General features: G+C 48.0%; 2 protein-coding genes across 2 annotated transcripts in view; both read left to right on the top strand.

Annotated features, from left to right (window-relative positions):
• The window catches only part of LOC114601981 (cytochrome P450 2A13-like), a 65,485-nt gene continuing 43,415 nt past the window's right edge, over window positions 1–22,070 (top strand). The window contains exon 1 of the mRNA XM_077932366.1: window positions 1–259. The gene's annotated coding sequence lies outside the window, so the exon portion shown is untranslated. The remainder of the gene's footprint in view (window positions 260–22,070) is intronic.
• On the top strand, window positions 549–17,345 carry LOC114603159 (cytochrome P450 2A13-like). Its single transcript, XM_077932364.1, has 9 exons — window positions 549–1,126; window positions 3,296–3,458; window positions 6,380–6,529; window positions 8,035–8,195; window positions 10,972–11,148; window positions 12,204–12,345; window positions 12,503–12,690; window positions 14,380–14,521; window positions 15,504–17,345. The coding sequence occupies exons 1-9, from the start codon at window positions 947–949 to the stop codon at window positions 15,683–15,685; spliced, it is 1,485 nt and encodes a 494-aa protein (XP_077788490.1). The 5' UTR covers window positions 549–946; the 3' UTR covers window positions 15,686–17,345.

Below are 22,070 nucleotides of genomic sequence, written 5' to 3'. Positions count from 1 at the left end.
GAAGTTCTCACAGGGGGAGTGCTCGCCTCCAGGCCAGGAGAGGCGAGTCACCTGTGGGCCGGGACAGCCCTAGGCCCCAGAGGAGATAAAGGCCAGTCATCCCAGTCCCAGGTTGCGGGATACCTGTTCCTGCCAGCACCCTGACCTGCTCTTCCGGAGTTCCTGACCACGCCCGGCTCCTTGCCTTGGACCCCGCTTCGCCCTTGACAGACAGCCTCCAGACCCTTGACCCAGGACCGGACTCAGACCACGCTGCACGGTAAACACCCCCCCCCCGGGACCAGCACAAGCCAGCTGTCTCAGCTCAGGCAGGTAGGCTGCCAGCCAGCGAGGTAGCCAGCAGAATCTCTAATCTGTCCTGATTGCCCAATGCCCAGAACACAAACTCTACACCCCCCTCCTAACTGGATAGAGAGGCTGGAGAGAGAGATGGAATAACTCCAAAAGGGGGTGTGAGCCTTCAGCAAAATTTATATAAGAGCCTCAGTTTCAGCTACATGGGCACTTTCTCTTCCCAGCTACTTGGAGCTCCGCAGGTCACCCACAACCTCCTCATGGATCCCCTCAGAGCAGCAACCCTTTTCCTCTGCTACACTCCTCTTAGTCCTACACCAGCAGAGACCCTGTTAAATGATACAGACTTCTGAGAAACGTGGTGAGAGAATTGTGCTTGACTCTGGGACTCCTTGAAGCTCCCTTGGTGGTGCAGACTTGGGCAGGCAGCTCCCTGTCTCCACTATCTGTCCATCTGAACTTTGCTCTGGAAGGTCTTCTCTTGACTTGAAAGAAGACCCTGAGCAGAGATTAAAAGGTTGCACAATTTCAAGGAGGAGGTTCTTCCGAAGGTATGTAGCAGGCTCAACTCGGACTGCGCGGGTATTTTCTCTTCCCAGCTGGTCAGCAACACATTGCCTGCAGAGCTCCACAGGCCACTTGCAACCTCCCCATGGATCCCCTCGGAGCAGCAACCCTTTTCCTGGTCATCTGCCTCTTTTGCCTGACGGTCCTCTCAACATGGCGGCAGATGCACCGCAAAAGCCAGATGCCGCCTGGACCAACTCCCCTCCCCTTCATCGGGAACCTGCTCCAAGTCAACACAAGCGATATGTACCGTTCATTCATGAAGGTAACTTTCTATCATGTCTCAGAGCACAGTTTCCCATTCTCTAAATTGTTATTATAAAATCATTCTTAAATACTGTTGATTAATGAAGGTCACTCCCATCTATCTATCTACCCACTCATCCTTCTCTCTCTCTCTCTCCCACTTGACTCATCATCTCATCATAATTCTCCTTCCATCACATTCTCCATCTTTTTATTCTCTCTCTCTTTATATTTCTGCCTAAGTGGAAGGATCTATGCTTGCATACGACTATATGTTTCCATCTTGCAAGATATCAGCCTTAATTAAAATGTTTTAAAAAGACTTCCACCGTTTACGCCACACGTCTTTTATACTTCAGCCGCCATAACCTCTCTTCTTCATATCCTTCCTATAGGTTTTCCTTAATTTTTCACATTCCTTATATTTTTCACAAGATTAGTCTGAACGCAACCAAATTTGGGTAACTGAGCCCTGGTTTTGTAAATATTCATTTAGACAATCCCACTGTTTCTTGACCATAATCTTAGGTTTTCTCGTGTCTCATTTCCACATCAGTTGGTGGTTCTTTTCAAGGAAAGTCCTCAAGAAAATTAGTCAGCATTTTAGTATGCATTTCTTTTAAATAAACATTTCCCCCTAGCAATTCCTCCAGATAGAGGATTTTTCAATGTTATTTTCGATCCTATAAACATTTTCATGCACACGTTCCCCTAATATATGCACTTATGCTCTCAATTTTCGGGGGGGGGGGGGGAAGGACTGCATCATCTGACTCAAAGACGTTTCGATTTTGAAGGGGCAGCTCTGTTTCAGAAAGTGGGAATGAGGACTGTTTGCATTATCAGGTGGACTGAACCCTAATTTCTCCCCTACAAATGGCTTCAGAGATTTATTGCAGCAGCTACATGTAAGTCCAGGTAAATGCTTCACTGCAAACCAGCAGTTTCATCAGGCTGTGGCACACCTTCCTTCCTTTTCATCATCTCTGAAGTCAGCGCACATGTGGACAAAGCCCGGACCAAGGGAGCCGCTGAAGGGAGGAGGAGACTGCCCAGCGCTGGACCTCCCGGTGGGAGTCCTTTCAGCCTGGCTTATTTTTTCACATGGTTCACACCACGCTCAGTTACAGCCTTGGGCTCCTTAAAGGGAAAGTTGCAGGCAAACTTAACCAAGAATTGAATAGTGCACTGCCCAAAGAAATCCAGCTATTCAGTTCTTAAGAATGAATTAGAAATCTCACACCCAGCAGAACCTGCTCTACCTAGTTGGTGAAAAATGGAGACTTCCCACCCAATAATAAATATTTAATAATTATAATTATAATTATTTATTATTTGTACCCCGCCCATCTGGCTGGGTTTCCCCAGCCAGTCTGGGCGGCTTCCAACAAAGATGAAAAATACACTAAAATGTCACATATTAAAAACTTCCCTGAACAGGGCTGCCTTCAGATGTCTTCTGAATGTCAGGTAGTTGTTTATCGCTTTGACATCTGATGGGAGGGCGTTCCACAGGGTGGGCGCCACTACCGAGAAGGCCCTCTGCCTGGTTCCCTGTAACTTGGCCTCTCGCAGTGAGGGAACCGCCAGAAGGCCCTCAGAACTGGACCTCAGTGTCCGGGCACAACGATGGGGGAGGAGACGCTCCTTCAGATATACTGGACCGAGGCCGTATTTGGGCATGAGTGTCCAAGCAACTTTGATTAAAGAAATATATATGCACATATGTAATGCCATGGCAGGGGAAGGGGGGGATCACATTATGAGCTAACATTTCGTGTAGGATACAGTTTATGGAAAAACAACAACACACCAGCCTCTAGAACGGTAAGAAACAACATTAGTAATACTCAAACAATTAACAAAGCAATATTCCCACCACTGGCTAGCAGATAAACATTATGTATTATGTGTTTATATATGTTGGAAGCTGCCCAGAGTGGCTGGGGCAACCCAGTAAGATGTGTGGGGTATAAATAGTAAAATTATCATTATGGAATGGGATGTCCCTATTTCCATCAGAGAAATGTTGAAGGGTATGCACCTCTTTTTCTAGAAAAATAGCTCTGGGTCAGCTAATGCTAGGGAGGATAGCCAGTTTTTAATCTTGCTTGTCTTCCTGAAAACCAACCTGTTTGCTCCATCTGTCCATCTGATTTCACACAATGCCCTCCCCCTCTTTTCACAGATTCATGAGAAATATGGTCCTGTCTACACCATCCACTTAGGGCCCCGCCGTGTTGTGGTCTTGTGTGGATACGATGCCGTGAAGGAGGCCCTGGTGAATCAAGCCGAAGAGTTCAGCGGCCGTGGAGAGCAATCGGCATTTGACTGGATTTTCCGGGGCTACGGTGAGTAGCTCTTCTTGGGCAACCCTTGGCCAGAGTGCATCTTCACTGGCAATTTTCTAGTGTAACTGAAAGCAAATTATTTTCTAAACTTGGTACACATAAAACATTGGTAAACTTGGTACTTAAACAGTTAATATTCACACTACCCTTTCCAGCTGACTCATGCACTGTTCCATCAGCTAGTACTACATTTATAGACTTACAAGGCTGCTTTTCTACAAGGGTTTGTGCAGACTTAACAAAAATGTTTGTCGCTGCTGAGTCTAAAATCCAGTCCTGTCCAACATTGTGACTGGTGCCTCGAACTGCTGCAGAAACATACTGGACTCGACTCTTCCTGTCTCCTCGCTTCCCAGCAAACACAGGCCGCCCTTTTCTTGTGTTTTCTCCCACAGACACAGTGCGCTGACGTACTAAATGCTTAGTTGACCCACAACAATAGCATCTTCTGACTGTGAAAGCTGCTTCCTCAACATCCTCTTTAGGTTGCCGCTCCTCATCAGTTGCATATCTTTTACTGGACTGCCTCCCATTTCTGGAGTTACGGTGAGGGGTTGTGGCCTTCCTCTCATGGCGTCTTTTCTCCTCATCAAGCAAACGCCCAATTAAGAAATGCATGGTTTATTGACTTTCTGGAATTGCCTCCAAGGTCATCACTAAATTTCCCCATGACTCAGGAAGTGAAGACAGCACAATATAAACCTTTCTCTGTTCAGAAAAATGTTCCCCAAGTTCATTTAACTGAAAATAAATCACGCATTCTTTGAAGTGTTTTGAAACACATTCACCCTCACTTAGTCTGGCTCAGTACAGAGCTCTCATTAGAGTAATTTTGCTGCCAGCAGTGTCTCTAATATGTATCGCTCTCGGCGCTTTCCAAATCTCACTTGCTGTTTCAAGGTCTCGCACATGAGATAACTGAAACTTCTCTAAACTCAAAATTAAATCGGCATAGGCTTTGTCCTCCAGCCTTTGGTCTGCTTCACCTACTTCTTCATCCTCATCTTTTACAGGAGGGTTAACAATAACAGACCAACATTGTTCTTTCTTTAAAAACGCCTGCATCTGTAAACTCCATGACATATAATTGGACTCTCCCAGTTTCTCTACTAGAAAATATGGAAGCTCCCCCTTGAGCTCCAGCTCCAAGTCCAGCCATGGCTCCACCCAGCTTTCCACTTTACTCACACGTGGCTTGAAGAAATGTTCGGCTCCTGGTCTCAAACAGACACTCCCTGCCGATGCCTTCACACAGCCAGCTGCTTGAGAAATGCTGAGTTGCTTCCAGTCTCCGGGTTCTTTTCACGCTCTATCTCTGCCCACTCAGGACTGGGCCCATAACCTATTGGAGGGGGATTTTCAACTGGTGGCCGAGGACAGACTGTGACTCCAGGAGACATAGGTGTAAAACCAAAACTAAAACGAAGACTTTATTACAAAACAACAAACAGAAACTCTGGTGGGTGTTATTCCTGCAGGCAGGCTACAAAATGCAGCTTTTTCCTTTTGTAGCCACGGCCAGCTGCAACCAATTAACCCAGAAACTCCTTAAAGGTATACACATGTTTCTGTGCAGAATGTCTCCCAACATTTAGCAATGGTCCTTCATGCAGTCCTATGAAGAAGATTTTTGAATACCCATTTTTCAGAGGAGAAAAGTCATCTGAGAAAGGGTTTCTCTAGGCAATTAAAATGAGTCATAGACAGTGGCGGAGCTTCATGCTCCGGCACCGGGGGGCGGAGAACAGGCGGGGGCAGGACTGGCACGTGTCCCGGGGGCATGGCACGCATCCTGGGGGTGTGGCATGCTGCCTGCGGGGCATGGTGCCCAGCACAGGAGTGGGGCAGCCACAATGGCACCCCACCAGGATTGCGCTGCTGGGGGTGGTGCACTCCCCCCGCACTCCTCTTCCTCCGACAGTGGTCATAGAAGAGATGGTATTTGCATTTTAATATTCAGAGCCAAGTAGAGGACCAGTGATGTAACTTAGTTGCTTTGCAAGTGTAGATCAGTGTTTCCCAACCTTGTGCCTCCAGCTGTTTTTGGCCTACAATTCCCATCATCCCTTGCCACTGGTCTTGCTAGTCAGGGATGATGGGAGTTGTAGGCCAAAAACATCTGGAGGCACAAGGTTGGGAAACACTGGTGTAGATGATCGTGCCTGGAAAAAGCTCTGGGCTTTGCATGTGCCTTCCATCAGCTGATTGTCGGCCGTGTCTTTTCCTCTATTTTTCTCCCTGTCGGAGGTTCCTTATGACCAAGCTTAAATGGCTCTCCCCCACGACGTACTATCTTCAGAATCCAACGACCTCTGCTCCGACAGTGATTAACAACCTAAGCCTTTGATGAGGCCTCAGACACGTTCCCATTATGCAGAGTATCCAAACAGCAGAAGGGCGAGAAATATGTGCTACATCGCTACATTTATTTCTAGCTGCGCAGGACAGAAAAGAATATGCATCTGCTCTCTGTGAGAGTCAGTGAACAACAACACAAAGAAACAGGAAACCAGTAACATCAACATCCGTCTCCGATCTCCTGTGAGACTTCTAACAGTCTGGAATGTAATTAGAGTCTTGTGACTCCAAAAACTGCACAGTGGCATAACAGAAATCCAACACTCCCACCCACTCTTAAATACCTCAACTGTCTTCACACACACACACGAGAGACTCCTTAGCTTTGCAAATGTGTTAGCAGTTTTATTGCTGCACCACTAGGAGTTACAGAGAGAGAGAGAATGAGAGGGAACACTTACACCTAGAATGTTCTTCCAAGTGCTGAAATTGCAACTTTAAAAACCAGTCAACAAAGATTTCATTGCGGGGAGAATCTCTATCACTGTGTGTTTTCAGCCACATTCCCACTGAGTGCACATTCTCCTGCTGCTCCTTCCCTTTACTCCTCCTTTGCTTCTCAGGGGTTGCCTTCAGCAACGGGGAACGGGCCAAGCAGCTACGCCGATTCTCCATCATGACGCTGAGGAATTTTGGGATGGGAAAGAGATCCATCGAAGAGCGGATCCTGGAGGAGGGCCACTTCCTGCTGGAATCCCTGAGGGAAACAAAAAGTGAGCTCAGTTTTGGTATCTTCGAGAAATGCTGCTTAATGAGTTACAGGTAATAGCTAGAAACTGGACAGTCATCTGGGCATTTGAACGCTGATAATCTGAACCTTGTCACTGCGGCATTTGAGTCCCAGTTGTATATTGGACATCCCCAAGGTTGCAAGGAGCAGGAAGTAAAAGTGCCAGTCTCTGCTTCCCTCGGACAAAATAAGCCAGATACACAATAGCAAAATGTGACCCAAGTGACCCAAGTATTAAAAATAACAAAGGTGAAAGGTATAAAAACTCAAAAGATATTAATGATCAATTAATATCTTGGTCCTGTATACTGGAAGGAGCGTCTCCACCCCCATCATTCAGCCCAGACACTGAAGTCCAGCTCCGAGGTCCTTCTGGCGGTTCCCTCCCTGCAAGAAGTGAGGTTGCAGGGAACCAGGCAGAGGGCCTTCTCGGTGGTGGCACCCGCCCTGTGGAACGCCTTCCCACCAGATGTCAAGGAAATAAACAACTAACTGACATTTAGAAGACATCTGAAGGCAGCCCTGTGTAGGGAAGTTTTTAATGACTGATGTTTTAATGTATTTTTAATCTTTTGTTGGAAGCCGCCCAGAGTGGCTGGGGAGACCCAGCCAGTTGGGCAGGGTAGAAATAAATTTATTATTATTATTATTATTATTATTATTATTATTATTATGAAGAAGAATAATTATATACTAAACTGAAAGACAACAGTCACAAAGATATGAAGGTCTTTTTTAATAGAATAAAATAAAACTACCCCATTTAGATGATATACAAAAACAAATGCTATTAACACCAATACTGTATCAGAGTCAAAAATTAAACAAACTATTCTTAAAATGACAAGTGGCAAAACACAATGATTGGATGGAATTGCCATTGAATGGTATAAGATCTATTGGTACCAAAACTTCACCAATTGTATGATGAGATACTTGATAAAGGTATTTTATCAACAATATGTATTCAAGCTTATATTACAATTATTCCCAAACCAGATAAAGATCATACACAGTGTGCAAGTTATCAGTCTATAGCATATCTTTGATTAATGTTGATACAAATATTTTAATATTCTATTAACCGGTCCAAATCTGAATTGATTGGCGTAACACTTGCAGTTTAATGTTGAATTTTGGATATAATGGAGATGAAAGAGATTTGGATTATTATAAAAGATGCAGGAGGAAATGGTTAACAAAAGGACCCACAAAGGGGAGGAGGGAAGTTCAGGAGATTCCTTGGAATCTTGTTTTTATGTTGGTTGTTGGATAATTGATTGTAAAAAAAAAATGAACTGGAAAATTAAATAAATTTTTAAAAAACACAAATTGGAATTGATGCCAGTAGGTCAAAAATTTGATTGCACATTCATTAAAGGAATATCCATTTCGGATTTGTTCCGAATCTGCTAAATACCTAGGCATCTTAATACGATGAGATATAAAACACTTAGGTAGTTACTGTTAATATATATAAATTTCTAGGTGCGCCTTTTGACCCCACCTACGTCCTGAGCCGTTCAGTGTCCAACGTCATCAGCTCCATTGCCTTTGGCAACCGCTTTGAATACGAAGATAAGGAGTTCCTCTTCTTGCTCAGCACTTCGCTGGAAGTCTTCCAGTTCACTGCCACCTCTTGGGGACAGGTACGTTGGAGGGGAGGGGGAGGACTACCAGCATGAGATTGTGAATAATGCCACCTCTCTTAATCTGCTCAAGGCACAGCATGCAGGACAGCCAGCACCAGGTGAGGCCCTGTCATTACCCCAAAGACCAGCAGTGTAGCCTTCCCAAAGCAAGCAAGGATTGGATTCTGATAAAATACACACAGAGGCTTAACCAGCAAGACTCTGGGAGGGGTGCGTACATAGCTGTCAAGTGTCCCTTATTTGGCGGGACAGTCACTTATCCCAGCGCCATGTCCCGCTGCTGTCCCTTACTGATGATGTCCCTTAAATTTTCCGCGTTTCAAAGGAAGCAGCTCATCTCCCTCCCTCCCTCCCTGCCGGCCAGGGAGGAGGGAGGCTCCAACTGTGTTGCTTGGCTATGTTGCTCACCCAATAAGGAGTCTAAGAACAACTGGGGGATGGAGCTTGCATGCCTTGTGCCGATCAAATCGGCCGTGTTGCCTGGGGACTCGCCTCTGCTCAGCGCTTCCCAGCAGAGAGGTGACAGTGGTTTTCCTTGCTGCATCCCCTTTGCCGGGTTGCTACGCTGTGGGAATCACCGCTTGAGGCTTCGTTTGGCTGCTGGTTGACTAAAATCCCTTATTTTGGCTGCTGATCCCTTATTTTCGGGGCTGCTGATCCCTTATTTTCAAATCTGTAAGTTGACAGCTATGGGTGCATTTAATAGTAATTCCCTTCCCCTCAGCCCAGGTCGTTTTATTCACAAAAGAACTTTTTACACGGTGTTCGTAAGAACCAATCAGATTTCCTCTGAGCATTTCAAAAAAAACCCACGTGGGACAAAGTGAAAGTTAAAACTACAAAGAGCTAATTTCCTACTTGAGCGTGCATATGTAATTCAGAGTAAATAAAAGAGGAAGCAAGGAGGAATGCTTTTAGGAAACTCCGGAGGTCATAAACGGCAATAAACAGGAGAGGAAGGATATGTTACCATCCTATTTACCATCTCCTTGTGAACGATTAACAAACTACATCAAAGCTACCTTCTATCTTTATGACCCAGGATACCTGATGAACAACTGGCCTGTGTACTTAGAATGCTGATACGTGCCTGTCAGGCGTAGAGAAAGCAAATGTCAGAGGTGGATAGGCTTGTGGGATTTGATCAGGAATCAAATCAATGAATTAAACCTAGTCAACGCAATGCGTTCATCGCGGACACAATGGCTTGCTCCATATGTCATAATTCCTCATAGCAATCCCACCTGACCCCCACACTCTGGATATCTGCACTCCTACACAGCAGTGGTGTTATGTACTGAGTTGAATAGGATCCAAAATGCAGCAGCCTGATTGGCCTTAGAACAATAGGATTCAGAATGCAGCAGTCTGATTGGTCCTAGAACAATAGGATTCAGAATGCAGCAGTCTGATTGGTCCTAGAACAATAGGATTCAGAATGCAGCAGTCTGATTGGTCCTAGAACAATAGGATTCAAAATGCAGCAGTCTGATTGGTCCTAGAACAATAGGGTCCAGAATGCAGCAGTCTGATTGGTCCTAGAACAATAGGATTCAGAATGCAGCAGTCTGATTGGTCCTAGAACAATAGGATTCAGAATGCAGCAGTCTGATTGGTCCTAGAACAATAGGATTCAGAATGCAGCAGCCTGATTGGTCCTAGAACAATAGGATTCAGAATGCAGCAGTCTGATTGGTCCTAGAACAATAGGATTCAGAATGCAGCAGTCCGATTGGTCCTAGAACACTGCAGCAGTATGATTGGTCCACAGGAGCCACCCAGGTGGAAGTGAATCCACAACCTGATTACCCTACAGGAGAATCCCGGAATTAGCCAATCACGTGGGGCCCATTGTGTAAATAATGTATATAAAGCAGATATTTTGGGGAAACATTTATTCCTCCTCACCACTATGAGCTGAATAAAGAGCATGAAATCCACTCTCGACTCCGAGTAGATTTCAAGTAGTCAAGACACAGAGTTAGAAGCAGCAGCGGTGCCAGCTAAGGAGCCAGACCACATTCAGGGGTCTGAGTGAGCCTGACCAATAGAAGCCCACAGCACAACCTCCCAGGGCATCAGGGACTGTAGAACCACAACTAGGACCAGGACCCTCACAGGTGCCTTTCACAAATGATCCAAATGCCTCCCCCAGTACTTCACAGGAACTGCACCAAGTGTGAGAAAGAAAGCAGAGGCACCAATCTTAAGAAACTAAGTTCTCTACAAGTGGGCAGAACCTGGGAGGGGCTTAAAAATGTTTAGCTATTTGTTGGAGCAAGCGTCTCACTCTGAGCTCTCCGTGGTGCTGCAGCTCCTGTTCTGCCTTGCTCTTTGGTCAGGCTCTGCCTGGAGCAAGTTTACAATGTTGCTTCAACCAGAGATAATCCCAGATTGAGAAACTGAAGCTGCTGGCTTTGTAAGCAATTCCTCCACACACCCTGATTTTCCCTCCAAATTGCCTTCCTTGTCCTTCAAAGATGGGAAGTAAGGCCCTGAGGTTGTGTCTGTGACAAGTTCATAGCTTAGTCAGACCAAGTTCTGTCTGGGTGGAGTTCCCTCTGTCTGTTCTTCTTGGAGAGACACTTCTCCAGTCTCCCTTCTTTTCAAGCCACCTGTTTCTTCCAAACCTTCCATGATAATGAGGAACCAAGGGAGGGAGGAACTCCTGCTTCTCCCTGCCTCCAAAATCCATCTTAACTTACTTTGTTCAATATCTGTTCTCTCTCTTCATCCTGATAACTCTGGATTCCTCCAAACCCAACACACGCAGCTCTACGACATGTTCTCTGGCATCATGCAGCACCTGCCTGGCCCACAAGATAAAACCTTCAAGAAGCTGTTGGGCCTGAAGGAATTCATTAAAAGGAAGATAAAAGAAAACAAGGAGACCCTGGACCCCAACAACCCTCGGGATTTCATTGACTGCTTCCTAGTGAAAATGCAGCAGGTACAATTATGTTATTCTAGTTAGGTAAAGGTAAAGGGACCCCTGACCATTAGGTCCAGTTGTGGCCGACTCTGGGGTTGCGGCGCTTATCTCGCTTTAGTGGCCGAGGGAGCCGGCGTACAGCTTCTGGGTCATGTGGCCAGCAGGACTAAGTCACTTCTGGCGAACCAGAGCAGCGCACGGAAATGCCGTTTACCTTCCCGCCAGAGCGGTACCTATTTATCTACTTGCACTTTGACGTGCTTTCGAACTGCTAGGTTGGCAGGAGCAGGGACCGAGCAACGGGAGCTCACCCCGTCGCAGGGATTCGAACCACCGACCTTCTGATAGGCTCTGTGGTTTAACTCACAGTGCCACCCGCGTCCCTTGTTATTCTAGTTACTACAATCAATTTCTCCATAAGGAAACTTTGTGGACCCTGGGCCCACTGGGAGGATACTGTAACTAAACCAAATTCAAACAAAGGAAGAAGTATGTTGGAGGATTCAGGACAGACCAAATAAAGTACTTCTTCATGCAGCATTTGATTAAACTCCCCCTCCACCCACCCATCTGTTTCCTACACAATCATTGGGCTGATTTTCAGCCCTCCACAACTGTCCCCTCCCCCTCATTGGCGTGAGCATGACATCACTGCAGCGCAGCCAATCAGTAAGGGAGAGAGAGCTTCATAGACAGGAGCCAGTCAGATTTTAGCCTACCCCAAGAAATAATACAGTGGTGCCCCGCAAGACGAATGCCTCGCAAGACGAAAAACCCGCTAGACGAAAGGGTTTTCCGTTTTTCGATGCGCTTCGCAAGACGAATTTCCCTATGGGCTTGCTTTGCAAGACATTTCCGTCTTGCGAATCTTGCGATTTTTTTCGCTCCCCCCCCCCTTTTTCTAAGCCGCTAATAGCCGCTAAGCCGCTAAACCGCTAATAGCGCTAATCCGCTAAGCCGCTAATAGGGTTGCTTCACAAGACGAAAAAACCGCTAGACGAAGAGACTCGCGGAACGGATTATTTTCGTCTTGTGAGGCACCACTGTAAGTGAATACGTTTTCTTCTGCCTAGGAAAAGGAAAACCCAAACTCAGAGTTCTTCCTAGAGAATCTGGTTTGTACAACAGCTAACCTCTTCTTCGGTGGCACAGAAACGGTCAGCACCACCTTGCGCTATGGCTTCCTGCTTCTGCTGAAATACCCGGAGGTTGAAGGTGACTGCGGAAGGGGGAGAACATTAGGGTGGAGAGATGTGTCCTTGCCTTCTATGGGAGGGTCCCTCTTTGTTGCCCCAGCTATGAGCTGGGATCCTTTAGCTCCCTGGAAGCTGCAAATAGCACTTTTGGTCTCATCCTGCTGATTTCTCAACAGAGAAAGTCCACGAAGAGATTGAACGGGTGATTGGCTTCAGTCGCACTCCCAACATGGATGACCGTCTGCTGATGCCCTACACGGATGCTGTGATCCACGAGATCCAGAGATTCGCTGACATGCTCCCCTTGGGGTTAGCAAGACGTGTGACCCGTGATACCCAGTTCCGGGGATACACCATTCCCAAGGTATTGTGGTTCTATTATTTCCTCAGACTTAGACTCCACCCTTCCAGATATAGTTTGTGGCTCAGTGAAGTTCCCCAAGTGTGTAGGTATGTTCATATGTACAGTATAAGGTAAAGGAACCCCTGAGCATTAGGTCCAGTTGTGGCTGACTCTGGGGTTGTGGCGCTCATCTCGCTTTATTGGCCGAGGGAGCCGGCGTACAGCTTCCAGGTCATGTGGCCAGCATGACTAAGCCGCTTCTGGCGAACCAGAGCAGCGCATGGAAATGCCGTTTACCTTCCCGCCGGAGCGGTACCTATTTATCTACTTGCACTTTGACATGCTTTCAAACTGCTAGGTTGCCAGGCGTATGTAAAGTATGTGACGCGGCAGCTAAAAAAGCCAATGTAATTCTGGGCTGCATCAATAGGAGTATAGCATCTAGATCAAGGGAAGTAATAGTGCCACTGTATTCTGCTCTGGTCAGACCTCACCTGGAGTACTGTGTCCAGTTCTGGGCACCACAGTTCAAGAAGGACACTGACAAACTGGAACGTGTCCAGAGGAGGGCAACCAAAATGGTCAAAGGCCTGGAAACGATGCCTTATGAGGAACGGCTAAGGGAGCTGGGCATGTTTAGCCTGGAGAAGAGGAGGTTAAGGGGTGATATGATAGCCATGTTCAAATATATAAAAGGATGTCACATAGAGGAGGGAGAAAGGTTGTTTTCTGCTGCTCCAGAGAAGCGGACACGGAGCAATGGATCCAAACTACAAGAAAGAAGATTCCACCTAAACATTAGGAAGAACTTCCTGACAGTAAGAGCTGTTCGACAGTGGAATTTGCTGCCAAGGAGTGTGGTGGAGTCTCCTTCTTTGGAGGTCTTTAAGCAGAGGCTTGACAACCATATGTCAGGAGTGCTCTGATGGTGTTTCCTGCTTGGCAGGGGGTTGGACTCCATGGCCCTTGGGGTCTCTTCCAACTCTATGATTCTATGATTCTAAGTATAGGTAGGTATTATATAGAGTAATGTAGGTATGTTCTGTGTTATGAATATAAGGTAGTGTGTTATGTTCGTGTATTGTGTCATTGTGTAAATGTATATGTATGTGTTTTATATGCCAATAAAATATATTTAATAAAAAAAATAGACTTCACCCTTCCAGGTATAGTTTGTGGCTCAGTGAAGTTCCCCAAGCACATCTGTTCCACCTGTCCGTACCCTCTGAGTGATAATAATCAGGGAGACAGAGGCACCACACCAAAGGGCGGTGTCCCAAAAATGGGGAACTGTCATTGTAAATAATAATAAATTATTATTATTATTATTATTATTATTATTATTATTATTATTATTATTATTATTATCACACCTCAAGGCAAGTGGAAAGACAGTTCTCTTGCATTGCCAATGGTCCTCATAACAACAATTTATTATTTATACCCGCCAATTTGGCTGTGTTTCCCCAGCCACTCAGTGACTCTGTATTGTTTCTTAATGGCCCTAGCTTGGCCAGGTTCTTCTGCAAAGGCTAGCCCAGGAATTCTTCTTCAGCTTTCTCCCAAATAATAAAACCCCCCTGCTATTTACTAATTTATAAAGTTTAGGGAAGTCACCCCCCCAAAAAAACTATAAGAATAATTTCTTGCCCACGAGAAGAATGTTCCATTTCTCCCCTCTCTTCTCATTTCCCTCCCTCTCCTGTTCAGGGAACTGAAGTGTTTGCTTTGCTGGGATCTGTGCTGAGAGACCCCAAACATTTTGCAAGACCCGACGTGTTTGACCCCCAACATTTCCTGGATGAGAATGGGCAGTTCAAGAAGAATGAGGCTTTTATGCCATTCTCTACTGGTGAGTCCTCAGTAGCCCCTTGGCAATTTACAGCAAATAGTAGCCCAATATAGTCGACCAACTGAAGTGAGAAGAATTAGCCAGAAAGTGTTGCTGGTGTTGCTGATGTGTACCCTGTCTCTCCAAACAGTATCTCTTTTCTCTTCTACAGAAAAATACATTTTTGAACCATGCACACCAAAATTGTTATTATGAAGGAATGGGTTTCCCAAACCCAAAATTGACTGTGCAGGCAGTTTGAAACTGCACCAAAATCCCTATTTTTCCTTAGCTAAAATCCATTAACTTGAGCTCTGAGTCAATGTTTAAACAAAAACCCGGCTGTGCTCAGAGCCCTCTCCTTTATCAATTTGTGATGGCAGGGATGACCCTGACTGCACCAGTAGAACAGAGAAGACACGTCCGTGTCTTATCTTATGTGCTGACCACAAAAGACTCACAGATCTAAGTCTGGGAACAACGCCAGAGCGTGTTATCGGAGATGATGACCTCTTCCTCCAAGATAAGAGGAAGATCCTTTTATGGTCAGAAGTACAGGAAGGAATTCCCTTTTATGATTAAGAATACCAGAGCAGGAACATATGTGATGTCAACCTGCGTACATAGGCTGACGTGGTTGGATTCCTGGGGAAGGAGGGAGAGGGTGCCTGGAGGATATATATACTGTATGAAACTTCTCATTTTTTTGGACTTGCTATGGACTGACCAAGCAAGTGCCTTCTGCTATCCAGAGAGCAGAATAAACTCTTTCTTTGAACCAACCTCGGTGTCATTTGACTTCCTTTCTCCTGTCCCGGAGCAACGCAGACCCAATCAGTGAACTCCAATAAGGCTACAATTATTATTTCTTACTGCCCTTTACCTGTAGATCTCAGTTGTAATGGTGTATTGTATCCATGGCTGTGTGGGTTAGAGGAGTCTTGGCCAGAAAACTTCGAAGCAGGCTATAACAACCTGTCTTTTCTTTCCTCCTCCTTCCTAGGGAAGCGCTATTGCTTTGGAGAGCAGCTGGCCAGAATGGAACTTTTCCTCTTCTTCACCAGCATCCTACAGAACTTCCACTTCAAATCTCCCATCCCTCCTGAAAAGATCGACCTCTCTCCCATGCTGGTTGGCTTTGCCACCGTTCCACGTTTTTATGAAATGTGCGCCATTCCCTTGTGAAAGAGGAGGACAGGTGTCTTGATTGTCACCCACCTTGGCTGCCCCAAATGCAAAGTTGGAGAAAACTTGAACTCATGAAGGGTTGGACCTTCCTCCTCCAGAATCTTTCTTTTCAAGCTCCATGATCTCTGTTTCCATGGGTAGAATTTCTCTTCTCTGCATTTTCTTGGAATTGATCTCACAGGTCCATAAATATCTGGTCCCTGGCTCTCTGCCCTCTTCCTCCCCTACCCCACTTCCCTGAGGTACCAGGGTTGAGTCCTTCTCATCTTCCCCCTTTCTGGTCACCAGTCTCCCTTCTGGTGCCTAGTCCAACTCTAAAGTCTTTATTTCCATGCCATGTCCTCCACCCTTTCCTGTCTTTGTTCTTCCACTTGTGATATGTTTGCCAACATACCTTTGCTGACACTTTCATTGTGAGTAGTTAAGGAAGAATTGTAGTTAAGGAAGAACCTGTGGGATATGTGTCAGGATGATATGGGGGTGCATGCCAAGATAACAGCCCGGGATTCCAGCCTGTCTTTACGAGATTTATTAAGTCAAAAACTATGTACGGTACGGAGCTCTTGAAAGCATGTCTGCCTCAATCGCTATCAGTTGCGGGAAGTGGCTCACTCCTGTTCCCCCTCCAGCAGAGAAGCTTCCTGAAACCCCCCCCCTTTTCCTCCTCTCCTTGCGTGAAAACCTAAGCGCCGGAGGCTGCTCCTTTCTCTCTACTATAGCAGCCTTTGGATCTCCCTCCCTCTCATTTTCCGTGTTTCCTGACAGTCCCTCCTCCTCTCCTTCTGACAAGTGCAGCTGCTCATCAAAGGAGGCGGCTCTCTGTGCATTCCGGTCTCTCCCCCCTTCTCTGCCAACCGATCCCTGACAATAGGACAGTTGCTGGCAAGGTTTACAGCTTGAGGAGGTCAGCCATACTTTAGAAAATCTTGTGTCTCTGAATATTTCCATCTCTCAATCCACAGTATGATGAGCAGGGGCAGCGGTGGAGGAAGCCACTCAGATGTCTGGAGTGGCATGCCCAGTGGTGGGGCACACTGCCCATAGGGAAGGGGCGAGGGCGGGGTGAGCTGCCCATAGGGGAAGGGCACACTGCAGGGCCTTCGGAGTCTGCCTGCCTCCTCCCACTCAGCCGCCCTACAGCTGGGGGGGGGGGGAGGCAGTGGATGGACCATATGGGCAGAGCGGAGCCTGTGTGCGCCAAACCACCATGTCTCTCCCAGCATTTTGTCACCCCCCTCAATGGTGGCACCCTGCCCCTACCACACACCCCTTCCTCCACCCCTGGGTAGAATCTCCTAAGGTAGAATCTGGGACCCTGAGTCTCCCTCCCCCTGCAACTAGGGGCACTCTTTGACCTCCACCTCCAATATCAGTCAATGTTTCACCGATGTCAACTGTTACATTATTATGGAGATCGAATTTTTTCACATTTAACCAGCTGCGAATGAAACTAAGTTGAAGCAGTATATTGATTTTTCTCAATACTTCAAATAATTAGGGCCATTCTACCCTGTCAAAGGCTTTTGTTGCACTGAAAAGTAACAAAAAAGTTGGTAAATCTCTTCTTTATTCAGGATGTACAGTACACTGTTTTCAATATTTGTACTCTATTACCTTCTCTTAATAAATCCAATTTGAACTGGATGAATGTACAATCCATTGATGTCACTGAGCCTTCTTTATATGACACTTGCCAGTAATTTTTGATTAATTCCAGCTCTTGGGAGTTACTTCTTTCTGTGGGAAATATTTAAACAGCTTCTTCAAAAATGGATCTTATTCTTCCTGGAATGTTTGATTGTTTTACTCTATGCCAAACCCATCCACTGCAAGATGTGAAGCCACAGGGAACCAGGCAGGGCGCCATCTTTGTAGTGGCGCCGCCCTGTGGAACGCCCTCCCATCAGCTCATATGCTAATTTGGTAAACAGCAGAAGGAATGGAATGTGACCTTGTACCATCCAGATAAACATTGCAAAGAACTGAGAAATGGAAGATAGTAATGAACTCTCCCAGCACACCAGGTCTGGAACAACAATGTATACACGTGAAATGGATTACTTATTTATAAAATGTAATGGAGGTGCTGTTTTGTAAAGTGGAAAAAGTGGTCAGCTGGAAGAATGGTTTAACGGCAAGTGAAAGATGTCAATTGGACTCTAAATAAGAAATGATGCAGCTATGTGAGGAAATAATGATGGTCATATGCTTGGAACCGGAGCAGGAAACATGATCTTAAGAAATTGTATTAAATTTTAAATCAATTTGGTTTGGTTTGTAATAATCTGGAAAAAATAATAAAAATAATTTGGAAAAAAGAAGAAGTTTAATTCCAATTTTTGCCTTTGAAAAGTCCTGGTGGCATAAAGATGCAACTAGTCCTAGGGTAAGAATTATCACTTCCCACTTACAAGTATAGTTTATCTCTTTCTCAATTGTGGTGTCTAAATTCACTTTGATTGGCTAAAATATCAGGATGCATTCCCGCCATTACCTCTATTAAATGCCTTTCAATACTCAGTTTTTCTCCCACCCAATAAATGGAGGTTAATAGCTTTCCCATGGCTAAACCACAGAGCCTAGGGCTTGCTGATCAGAAGGTCGGTGGTTCGAATCCCTGCGACGGGGTGAGCTCCCGTTGCTCGGTCCCTGCTCCTGCCAACTTAGCAGTTCGAAAGCACGTCAAAGTGCAAGTAGATAAATAGGTACCGCTCCGGCAGGAAGGTAAACGGCATTTCTGTGCGCTGCTCTGTTTCGCCAGAAGCAGCTTAGTCAAGCTGGCCACATGACCCGGAAGCTGTACGCCGGCTCCCTCGGCCAATAAAGCGAGATAAGCGCCACAACCCCAGAGTTGGCCACAACTGGACCTAATGCTCAGGGGTCCCTTTACCTTACTTAGCTTTCCCATGGACTGCAAGAAGATCAAACCTCTCCATTCTGAAGGAAATCAGCCCTGAGTGCTCACTGGAAGGACAGTTCGTGAAGCTGAGGCTCCAAGACTTTGGCCACCTCATGAGAAGAGAAGACTCCCTGAAAAAGACCCTGATGCTGGGAAAGATGGAGGGCACAAGGAGAAGGGGGCGACAGAGGACGAGATGGTGGGACAGTGTTCTCAAAGCTACCAGCATGAGTTTGACCAAACTGCGGGAGGCAGTGGAAGACAGGAGTGCCTGGCGTGCTCTGGTCCAGGGGGTCACGAAGAGTTGGACACGACTAAACGACTAAACAACAACAATAGCTTTCCTCACCTGTAGGCTAATATATTTCTCTAGGATATCCTGCCCTATTGGCCTGATTTATGCCCGATTTATGTCCTTCATTCTAGCAGAAGGTTCTGCCTGCCCACAGTGGCTAGAGAGCAGCTGCCATGTTTATGGAGAGCAAAGAAGTTGGTGTAATGGATTCTTCCATTCGTCCTGCAAGTAAGGCATTTAAAAATTAATAAATCTAATTTTCAATAGCATGTGCTTTTTGATTCACACATTACTCTAGTACAGACATGCTTGAATACATTACATGCCTGGGGAAACTGTATTAGAACAAAATTCTAAGTACAGTGGTGCCTCGCAAGACGAAATTAATTCGTTCCGCAAGTTTTTTCTTCTTGCGAGTTTTTCGTCTTGCGAAGCACGGTTTCCCATAGGAATGCATTGAAAATCAATTAATGCGTTCCTAGGGAAACCGCTTGCCAGGCTGGCGGTGCGGAGAAGGGCTTTTCTCCCCACCGCAAGCCTTCAGCACAGGTACGGGAACAGAGGGGAAGGCGTGCAGCGCTTTCCCTCTGTTCCCGGGGCTTGCGTGGGAGGAGGGTTTTTCCTCCCCACCGCCAACATTCAGAACAGCATTCTGAATGTTGGCGGTGGGAAGGAAAACCCTTCTCCCACCCCAAGTCTTCAGGACAGCCATCCGAAGGCTGGCGCGGGGAGAATGTCTCTCCGCCCCCCCCCCCCCACGCCAGGCTTCGGTGCATCCTTCAGAGGCTGCTGCCATAGTCACGCGTCACTTCTCCAGCTGGGAGAGGGTCGCGGGGCTATGGCTTCTTTAGCCCCGCGCGCGCTCTCCCGGCTGGAGAGGTGACGCTCGGCTATGGAGGCTCCTGCCATAGGCGCGCGTCACCTGGGAGAGGGTCGCGGGGGGCTGCTTTAGCCCCGCGCGCGCTCTCCCGGCTGGAGAGGTGACGCTCGGCTATGGAGGCTCCTGCCATAGGCGCGCGTCACCTGGGAGAGGGTCGCGGGGGGCTGCTTTAGCCCCGCGCGCGCTCTCCCGGCTGGAGAGGTGACGGGCGCCTATGGAGGTTCCTGCCATAGGCGCGCGTCACATCTCCAGCCGGGAGAGGGTCGCGGGGGGTTTCTTTAGCCCCGCGCGCGCTCTCCCGGTTGGAGAGGTGACGCGCACCTATGGAGGCTCCTGCCATAGGCGCGCGTCACCTGGGAGAGGGTCGTGGGGGGCTGCTTTAGCCCCACGCGCGCGCTCTCCCAGCTGGAGAGGTGACGCTCGGCTATGGAGGCTCCTGCCATAGGCGCGCGTCACCTGGGAGAGGGTCGCGGGGGGCTGGTTTAGCCCCGCGCGCGCAGGGACGCGGACTTATAAAAAATATTGGGGGGGCCCGGGAAAGCTCATGAATAATAAATAAGCTCATGAATATGCAAATAAAGTGGCGCCGCCTCCTCGTGAGCGAATAGGGGAGAGCGTGCTGCGCCTATTAATCAGCTCCAAAGGAAATTGGGTGGAGCTTTTGCTTGGGAGGGAGGGCAGGAGGCATGCAGCCCGCCCCTCCCTGTGCATTTTGGGCTGGGAGAGGGGCGGCGATGGCGCTCTGCTGGAGGGGCGCCGGAGATTATTGGGGGGGCGGAGCCCCCCCAAACGAATTTTTGAGGGGGCTCGGGCCCCCTCAAGCCCCATGGAGTCGGCGCCTATGCGCGCGCGCTCTCCCGGCTGGAGAGGTGACGGGCGCCTATGGAGGTTCCTGCCATAGGCGCGCGTCACTTCTCCAGCTGGGAGAGGGTCGCGGGGGGCTGGTTTAGCCCCGCGCGCGCTCTCCCGGCTGGAGAGGTGACGGGCGCCTATGGAGGCTCCTGCCATAGGCACGCGTCACTTCGCCAGCCGGGAGAGGGTCGCAGGCGGCTGGTTTAGCCCCGCGCGCGCTCTCCCGGCTGGAGAGGTGACGGACGCCTATGGAGGTTCCTTCCATAGGCGCGCGTCACATCTCCAGCTGGGAGAGGGTCGCAGGGGGTTTCTTTAGCCCCGCGCGCGCTCTCCCGGTTGGAGAGGTGACGCTCGGCTATGGAGGCTCCTGACATAGGCGCGCGTCACCTGGGAGAGGGTCGCGGGGGGCTGCTTTAGCCCTGCGCGCGCTCTCCCGGCTGGATAGGTGACGCGCGCCTATGGAGGCTCCTGCCATAGGCCCGCGTCACCTGGGAGAGGGTCGCGGGGGGCTGCTTTAGCCCCGCGCGCGCTCTCCCAGCTGGAGAGGTGACGCTCGGCTATGGAGGCTCCTGCCATAGGCGCGCGTCACCTGGGAGAGGGTCGCGGGGGGCTGCTTTAGCCCCGCGCGCGCTCTCCCGGCTGGAGAGGTGACGCTCGGCTATGGAGGCTCCTGCCATAGGCGCGCGTCACCTCTCCAGCCGGGAGAGGGTCGCGGCAGGCTGCTTTAGCTTCTTTAGCTTCGGAGCATCCTTCCGAAGCCTGGCGGCGGGAAGAGGTCTCTCCGCCCCGCCGCCAGGCTTCGGAGGAGGTCCGAGGACAGTGGGGAAGACGCGCTGCGCTTCCCCGCTGTCCCGGAGATTTCCCTATGGGCTTTCGTCTTGCGAAGCAAGCCCATAGGGAAATTCATTTTGCGAAGCGCCTCCAAAACGGAAAACCCTTTCGTCTAGCGGGTTTTCCGTCTTGCGAGGCGTTCGTCTTGCGGGGTACCACTGTACTGCACATTCTGAAGACCGGCTGCGTTTCAGTTTACAGCTTGTATCAAAAAGTGTGAATAAGTTTGTCTTTAAATGTGAACTGAATCAAATTTCTCCGCCATCCTTACTGAAGAGGAAGCATAGCAGTTAATGGAACATGCAGATTTTCCAGGTTTCCATAGAAAGAAATCCCAAATGTATTGTTCCTTGGTCTGAATTTGGTGGAGAAGCTGCAGATGGTGTAAAACTCTGCTACACAATCGCTCTCTGATTTAACCTATGAGCAACATGGGGCACCTCTGCTGGAGGTGCTGCACTGGATGTCGATTTTCAATTGAGCCTCCGCACCCTGCAAGCCCTAGAATAATAGAATTTTAAAGTCGGAAGGGACCCTGAGGGCTATCTATGCCAATTCCCAGCAAAGCAGGAAAGAAAGCCATGGATCAGGCATAGGCAAACTCAGCCCTCCAGATGTTTTGGGA

This window comes from Podarcis muralis, chromosome 7 (assembly GCF_964188315.1).
Source record: "Podarcis muralis chromosome 7, rPodMur119.hap1.1, whole genome shotgun sequence".
Taxonomy (NCBI): domain Eukaryota; kingdom Metazoa; phylum Chordata; class Lepidosauria; order Squamata; family Lacertidae; genus Podarcis; species Podarcis muralis.
This window is presented reverse-complemented; position numbering and strand designations above follow the sequence as displayed.